The sequence below is a fragment of the Scyliorhinus torazame genome, chromosome 19 (genome assembly GCF_047496885.1).
Source record: "Scyliorhinus torazame isolate Kashiwa2021f chromosome 19, sScyTor2.1, whole genome shotgun sequence".
Classification (NCBI taxonomy): Eukaryota; Metazoa; Chordata; class Chondrichthyes; order Carcharhiniformes; family Scyliorhinidae; genus Scyliorhinus; species Scyliorhinus torazame.
In genome coordinates, this window is record NC_092725.1 from 74,185,560 (window position 1) to 74,194,396 (window position 8,837).

General features: G+C 46.1%; 1 protein-coding gene across 1 annotated transcript in view; it reads left to right on the top strand.

The window, feature by feature from the left end:
- LOC140396224 (uroplakin-3a-like) overlaps positions 1–7,020 on the top strand; it is a 42,127-nt gene extending 35,107 nt beyond the window's left edge. The window contains exons 6-7 of the mRNA XM_072484544.1: positions 2,128–2,319; positions 6,776–7,020. Of these exons, the coding sequence (XP_072340645.1) occupies positions 2,128–2,296 (169 nt within the window). The 3' untranslated portion in view covers positions 2,297–2,319; positions 6,776–7,020. The remainder of the gene's footprint in view (positions 1–2,127; positions 2,320–6,775) is intronic.
- The last annotated feature ends 1,817 nt before the right edge of the window (positions 7,021–8,837 follow it).

The following is an 8,837-nucleotide window of genomic DNA, read 5'->3' on the forward strand; positions in this document are numbered from 1 at the left end:
GGGTGGCTCAAGGGCCAAAGCCCTCAGTTCTATAATGTCAGAGATGATCTGGCGGTAGTCGACGGGGTTCTTCTGAAACTGGACCGCATTGTCATCCTGCACAGCATGCGCCAACTTGTCCTGGAACAACTACACGAGGGCCAGCTTGGCGTGGAAAGGTGCCGCCGACGGGCCCGAGAGGCAGTGTACTGGCCCGGTATCAATGATGACATCGCCATCACAGTGCTCAACTGCCCCACTTGTCAGCGCTTCCAGCCAGCCCAACCACGTGAGACCCTACAGCCCCATGAGTTGGTCCCATCACCTTGGACCAAGGTGGGCATCGACCTGTTCCACGCGCTGGGTAGAGACTGTCCTGATCGTGGACTACTTTTCAAATTACCCGGAGGTGATATGGTTGCACAACATCACATCGTCTGCAGTCATCCGTGCCTGTAAGGACACCTTTGCTCGACACGGCATCCCACTCACGGTTATGTCGGACAATGGCCCCTGCTTCGCAAGCCAGGAATGGTCCAACTTTGGCAGGCGGTACAATTTTGCACATCTGACCTCCTGTAGCCCCAATCCAACGGCAAAGCGGAGAAGGGCGTCCACATAGTCAAACGGCTCCTCTGCAAGGCTGCCGATGCTGGGTCCGATTTCTACCCCTCCTTGCTGGCCTATCGCTCCGCCCCACTGTCCACTGGCCTGTTGCCAGCCCAATTGCTCATGGGTCGCATCCTGAGGACGACTGTGCCGTCCATTCATGTCCCAGACCTCAACCACGTTCCGGTCCTTCGACGGATGCAACTGTCTCGTGCACAGCACAAGGCGGCTCATGACTCCCGTGCAGCTGATCTCCCTGCTCTGGCTCCAGGTGACAACGTCTGCGTCCATCTTCCGGATGGTGGCTGGTCTGCAACCGCTGTTGTCCTTCGGCAGGTGGCCCCCCACTCGTTCCTGGTTCGCCTACCGGATGGCTCCATTCTGCGCCGCAATCGATGCGCCCTTGGTCTCGTTTCACGCTCGCTACTTGATCCTCCACTGTCGCCTCGCCCTTCTGCTGACCCTGCGATGGACTATGCAGAGATCCCGGTCACTCTGCATCCTCCTCACTCTGACGCAGTCCAGCCCGCTCCTCAGCTGACTGCTCCTGACCCACCCTTGAGGCGGTCAACCAGAATTCGTCGCCCACTTCATAGACTGAATTTGTTAACTTTGTGGACTTCTAGACTTCCTGAATTGTTCTGTCCTTCCGTTTGATCGTTTACATGGTTTGTATACAGTGTTCATCTCGTTATTCTTGTTGCATACTGTTTTTCTGCACCAGGCACCTTCCCATGTAAATAGCTTAGTTCTCATGTACATAGTCCTGTAAATATATCTTTTGTGCACACTTAGTCAGGGATGTTCTCACCATACACTATTTATTGCTACACTATTTATTGCTACACGTACATTCTTTTATAAAAGGGAGGATGTCATGATATACACCAGTATATCATGGTGCAGACACACACTGATGGGCACACAGTGGGACCAATCAACACACACAACACCGCAGCCAATCACCAGTTAGAGAGCACACACTATAAAGACCAGGGGGCATCAGAGTTCCCGCTCATTCGAGCTGCAGCTAGATAGTAGGACAGAGCTCACAGCCTGCAGCACAGACATTCACCATGTGCTGAGTGCATCGACTGGTTAGGACCAGGCAAAGGTCTTTAGTTAAAGCTAGTATCATGTTAACCCACAGTCAGAGTATGTTGAACAGTTAATGATTCAATAAAATAGTGTTGCACTATTTCAAGCGTTGGTGACCTCTGTGTTCCACGGATCCAGTGCCCAACAGAACACTAACAAGTTGCACATTTCTGGCTATAATTAGCCCCACACAGTTACTGACGCAGCTAAGCTCACACATGGAGGTGTTTTAACTGATAGCTGGGTTATGAAGTGTTGATGTTTAATTTGTTTCTAACTTTGCCTGGGCTGGGAAGTTGCCTCAACATCTTTCTCGCTCTCTAAATTGTGTGCACAATTTTGTCCCCAAACATGCTGGTCTATCATTCCTTTGGTGGTTCACTGTTGAGACAATTGAAATTGCGCTTCTCAATCTAATTTGTAATTTCTCCTCTTCTGTAGCTTGCAAAAGGAAGCCGTGAACCCGCAGCTTGCTCCAGCGAGGTATGTCACTCATAGAAAAAACCCTGGCTTCACTGAACGTACCAACACAGGAGTAACCAAAGCTGTTACCGAACCGTCACCTGAGCAAGATTACCAATCCATTCGGCCTGTTCAAGGTTCAGCATAACATGCTTGAAAGATCCAAGAGCTGTAAGTATATTCCTGTCTTGGTGTATGTTTATAAACCAAATTGTTTTCATAGAATCCTTTCCCCGTAACCATGTAACTCGCATCTAACCTTTGGACACTAAGGGACAATTTAGCAAGGCCAATCAATTTGGCAGCACGGTAGCATAGTGGTTAGCACAATTGCTTCACAGCTCCAGGGTCCCAGGTTCGATTCCCGGCTTGGGTCACTGTCTGTGCGGAGTCTGCACATCCTCCCCGTGTGTGCGTGGGTTTCCTCCCACAGTCCAAAGATGTGCAGGTTAGGTGGATTGGCCATGCTAAATTGCCCTTAGTGTCCAAAATTGCCCTTATTGTCGGGTGGGGCTACTGGGTTATGGGGGTAGGGTGGAGATGTAGGCTTGGGTAGGGTGCTCTTTCCAAAGAGCCGGTGCAGACTCGATGGGCCGAATGGCCTCCTTCTGCACTGTAAATTCTATGAATTCTATGGGGGGGGCGGGGGGGGCTTGTCATTTTATATGCAGCAGTTAAACTTTCATTATTTGTTGAAGATGACTTGAGGCCTTCGGTTCTTGGAAGTCTGAGATTTAAAATCCTTTTTTAAAATAAATTTAGAGTACCCAATTCATTTTTTTCCAATTAAGGGGCAATTTAGTATGGCCAATCCACCTACCCTGCACATCTTTGGGTTGTGGGGGCGAAACCCACGCAAACACGGGGAGAATGTGCAAGCTCCACACGGACAGTGACCCAGAGCCGGGATCGAACCTGGGACCTCGGCGCCATGAGGCTGCAGGGCTAACCCACTGTGCCACCGAGCTGCCCTGAGATTGAAAATCCTTGACTTTGCTTTGGAACACTACCTTATCTAATCCATCCCATCGTTTTCTCCTCGCTGAATTCTGGGGCCGTGTCCCTCTAGTGTTTTGTTCAAGTGACTATCATTCATGGTAAATTTTGGCATTGAAATTGATTTATTGCCATGTGTACCGAGGTACAGTGAAATATATTGTTCTATGTACACTCGACAGATCGGACATAAATATACACGCACACGCACACGCACACACGCACACTGTAGACCCAGACATTGGGGGGGGGGGAGCAAAAGGAGTGTAGTAGTACTCTGTAGAGAAGTTGTGTGGAGAGTTCAGTCCATGAGAGTCATTCAGGAGTCTGCTAACAGTGGGGAAGAAGCTGTTTTTGAACATGTTAGTGCGTGTCCTCAGACTTCTGTATCTCCTGACCGATGGAAGAATGAATAACCCGGGTGGGAGGGGTCTTTTATTATGCTGCCATCTTTCCCAAGGCAGCAGGCGGTGTAGGCAGAGTCAGTGGATTGGAGGGGTTGTGTGTGATGGACTGAGCTGTGTTCACAACTTTGTAGTTTCTTACGGTCTTGGGCTGAGCAGTTGCCATTCCAGGCTGTGATGCAGCCAGATAGGATGCTTTGTATGGTGCATCTGCAAAAATTAGGAAGAGTCAATGTGGATATGCCTAATTTCCTGAGGAAGTATAGGCGCTGTTGTGCATTCTTGGTTGTAGCATTGATGTGGGTGGACCAGGCGTTATTGTTGATGTGCATATCTAGGAATTTGAAGCTGTCCACCATCTCCACCTTGGGCACCTTTGAAGCAGACAAGAGTGTGTACGACACCGCTTCCTGAAGTGAATAGTTATGCTGACATTGAGGGAGAGATTATTGTTGTTACACCACGCCACCGGGTTCTCTATCTCCCTCCTGTACTCTGACTCATCGTTGTTCGAGATCTGGCCTACTATGGTCATGTCATCGGCAAATTTGTGGATGGAGTTGGAGCCAAATTATGCCGCAGTCATAGGGAATATAGCAGGGCAATAAGTGCGCAGGGAGTATAGTAGGGAAATAAGTATGCAGTCTTGCGGGGCCCCGGTATTGAGGATTATCGTGACTGTTGTTTATCCTGGTTGTTGTTTATCCTTGCGGATTTTGGTCTACAGGTCAGGAAATTGAGGATCCAGTTGCAGAGGGAGGAGCGCCAAGTCCTAGGTTTGGAGATTTGCTGAGCTTGGCTGCAATTATGGTGTTACGGGCCAAAACTACTTTTAAATTTATCGTCATTAGATTTGTGCACATGTACACTTTGACCTCTGTCACTATTGAGGGGCTTTTTTTAATTTAAAAAAAATAATTTAAAAAATGCTCCCTAACCTGGACACTCGGACAGATTACACTGACACAACTGATTACACTGAGAACTGCAAGTCAGCTGTTCAGTGCAGATTGGTGATCTGGAGCTGGATTCTCTGTCCCTCCGCGCCAGATTTCTGGTTCAGCACGCCGACAGGATGCTCTGTTTCGCCGACTGGTCAATGGGGTTTCCCATTGTGGGGCAGCCCCACGCTGTCGGGAAACCAAAATGGGGCATCCCAAAGGCGGAGAATCCAGCCCCTGATAGAGATCTGATTTAAAACATGATTTCCAGTCATTTTTTATGTCACCAAGTTGCTGGAGATGAGCAATAGAATAGCAAGGATCAACAAAGAGTTAATTTATAGGGGTGAGTAAAATTTAGATGTGGCTCTGGTCACGAGCAGAGAGCAGGGTTTTAGTTTAGAACCAGCTTGTTGCAGGACTCTCTCAAACAGAGCTCCTTTTGAAGTTCTAATAGAGTAACTGAAGGATGCCTAATGGTGAGTTGGTCATCTGTAAAAGCAAAGCAGGAGGGTAACTAGCCTGTGCTGATCATGGAAGTCTACAACTGCAGGACAATTTAATGAGATTTGAATGGATATCCTTGCCAGAAGGCCCAAGAAATCTCAAACCTTATACAAATTTTCAAAGCAGTACTCAAACTTGCCTTTAGTTAAGTCAAATGGATATAGGCGCAAGGTTTGTGCTAGTTTAGACAAGGTAAGTATGTGTTAATTGTAGCTGACTAGTTTAAGAATGTAGTTATTATTCTTCATGTTCTTTGGTTTTTGATTGTAATTCTAATTTTGTGGCTCGATTATTTTTATAAATACCTGTGTTTCCAGACACACAATCAAGTTACTGGATTCTATTGAAATCCTAATACAATCAATAAGAATAGATTATTTGGCAGTATACTATTTCTGTAGTTATTGTACAGGGTAAGGAGGTTGTGCTAGGTCATGCTATTCTCTCACTGGATTTATCATAGAATTTACAGTGCAGAAGGAGGCCATTCGGCCCATCGAGTCTGCACCGGCTCTTGGAGAAAAGCACCCTACCCAAGGTCAACACCTCCACACCCTATCCCCATAACCCAGTAACTCCACCCAACACTAAGGGCAATTTAGCATGGCCAATCCACCTAACCTGCACATCTTTGGACTGTGGGAGGAAAGCGGAGCACCCGGAGGAAACCCATGCACACACTGGGAGGATGCGCAGACTCCGCACAGACAGTGACCCAAGCCGGAATCGAACCTGGGACCCTGGAGCTGTGAAGCAATTGTGCTATCCACAATACTACCGTGCTGCCCATAAATATTGGCAGAAGATGTAATCTCAATAATTGGGACTAGGTAAACAATTGGAGTCCAATAATGTTAACTTGGAAGCTGAACCAAGGAAATATCACAGCATTAAATAATCCAAAAAGACTGACATGCATGCTACTACAGGTGGATGGAAAACTATTGCCCACATAACCATTGGGCAAGCATAAATCTTAGTTGATAGCTTCTTATTACTTTTGATACTTTTTTTTTTCTCTCCAGGAATCTATTGCCAGTTAAAAATACCTCTGTTTCCCAGAGTAAGGGGATTCAAAATGCAGTAACCTTAAAATTATATCTTGACTTCTGAATTTGTGGTGTCATGTTTCTTTCCATCTGTAAAGCAGAAGTGGCGACATTTTCATATCCACGCTATAATCCCACCTTTTTTGAGATACTTCAATTATGGCAGCGGGTGTTTCAAACTGTAGAAACACAGGAGGGTATATCCTGTATCTTAAATTCATCCATGGGATGTGGGCTTTGCTGGTTGGGCCAGCATTTATTGCCCATCCCCGAGGGCATTTAAGAGTAACCCACATTGCTGTGGGTCTGGAGTCACATGTAGGCCAGACCAGGTAAAGATGACAGATTTCCTTCCCTAAAGGACATTAGTGAACCAGATGTTTGTTTTTTTTAAATGACAATTGACATTGGATTCCTGGTCACCTTTAGACATTTAATTCCAGATTTTAAAAAAAAATTATATTCTAGTTTCACCATTTGCCATGGCAGGATTCAAAACCAGGTCCCCAAAGAATGACTCTGGGTCTCTGGATTACCAGTGCAGCAACAACGCACTACGCCACTGCCTCCCCATTACACCTCTAACTGTGGTAAATGTATCTTTTTACTGGAAGTATATTTTGGGCTGGGTCATATTGGAAAGAGTAACGGCAATAATTCATTTTGTTGGGAAGCATTGAAACAAGACTGCTATCCAATTTCAAGTAATTATTTTCTTTCCTGTTCCAAGGTGGTCACTAAAAATGCTGATGAACTGGAGATAATGATGAAGGAAGGATCAACTACATTCTGGCTCTTTTGTATTCCCCCAGGATAAACTGCATTATTGCAGCCCAAACTTGCTTTTATAGACCCTGATAATAAATGGTGACTGTACAGGGATACTTGTATTTCTGTGAGTTGACTTATTTTTTTTGTATGGTATGTTTCTTGTATTCATGACGTCCAATAAAAACATAAAACAATCTTTCTGGAGTTTGAGCCTCTTTGCCTCTTTTTTTCTTTTTACAAGGAAGGATTATGTCTGTTCCAGCAACATGCTGCAACTTTGCAGGGCTGGCTTTCTTGACATGCAAAATACTGTAAATCTGAGAAAATCTAGTTTGTTGACCTTGCATTACCTGTGTGTGTGTGTGTCTCTCTCCAGCTGCTGCTACACCTCAGTATTTCCACCACTAGTGTTTTTAATATACCACCATATAAACAATAGCTTTTTGCTTTTTCTGGGAAATATTTTATTAAGGCATATATAATTTTGAGGAACAAATAACACCAACCCAGCCAATACGGTTTACGTACACAGTTCCCAAATCCCCCTTTCCCACTAAAATGTCCCACTTCAAACCGCCCCCCCCCGCCCATGCCTCCCTCTTTCCCTTTACCCTCTTTTCTGCTGACAGCTTAATTTTCCCCAAAGAAGTTGATAAATGGCTGCCAACTCTAGGCGAACCCTAGCATCGATCCTCTTGGGGTGAACTTGATCTTCACAAGCCTGAGAAACCCGGCCATGTAACTAACCCATAAGCCTCCACGCTAATAATGTCCGTCTCTGGGCTACCAGGGAGGCAAAGGCCAAAACATCAGCCTCTCTCGCCCCCTGAACTCTTGAGTCTTCCGACACACAAAATTGCCACTTCTGGACTCTGAACCACCTGTGCCTTCAATACTGTTGACATGACATCAGCAAATCCTTGTCAAAATTCCCTTATGCTGTGGACATGATTTGCGGGCTCTCCCGCACACCACCCACACCTATCCTCCACATCCTCAAAGAACCTGCTCATGTGCACCACAGTCGTATGTGCCCTGTGGACCACTTTGAATTGTATCAGGCTAAGCCTGGCACATTACAAATGATATATTACCTTGTGTAATAGGTTACTCATTTGCTTCTTACCAAGATGATCTTAAACTACAATTAACACTCGTAGTCTTCCAATTAAATCAAATTTATTGAGTAACTTAAACAAATAAACTAAATTTGTTCTCTCCAATACTTGTACTCGATATTAAATAAACAGGATTGAATAAGAATAAACTATAATTAACTACACCTACACTCCGAGCTATCTCTCTCTACCTTTGGTCACGAGTCACTATACACCAGAGGCAGGAACTCGGAGTCTGTCTTTTATTCCCCTTTCTAGTGCTGCCCTCTAGTGATCCCTTAGCTGTCATGTCTATACGTTAACCCCTTGAAAACATAATGGTATGCAGATCACTACAATGAGGACACGTTGGAGGGCAGCATGGTAGCATTGTAGATAGCACAATTGCTTCGCAGCTCCAGGGTCCCAGGTTCAATTCCGGCTTGGGTCACTGTCTGTGCGGAGTCTGCACATCCTCCCCGTGTGTGCTTGGGTTTCCTCCAGGTGCTCCGGTTTTCTCCCACAGTCCAAAGATGTGCAGGTTAGGTGGATTGGCCATGATAAATTGCCCTTGGTGTCCAAAATTGTCCTTAGTGTAGGATGGGGTTACTGGGTTATGGGGATAGGGTGGAGGTGTTGAGCTTGGGTAGGGTGCTCTTTCCAAGAGCTGGTGCAGACTCGATGGGCCGAATGGCCTCCTTCTGCACTGTAAATTCTATGATAATTGACACTACTCGGGGCATCCTCCCACAACCCCACCTCTAACTCCCTGCCCAATTCTTCCTCACACTTTTGCTTCACCTCCCATTCCATGAGGTCTTTATAAATTTTCAAGACCTTCCCCTCCCCCACTCCTGTTTTCGACACTACCTTGTCCTGTACCCCTGGAATGGCAGGTATGGAAAGGTTGAGACCTGCCTCCAC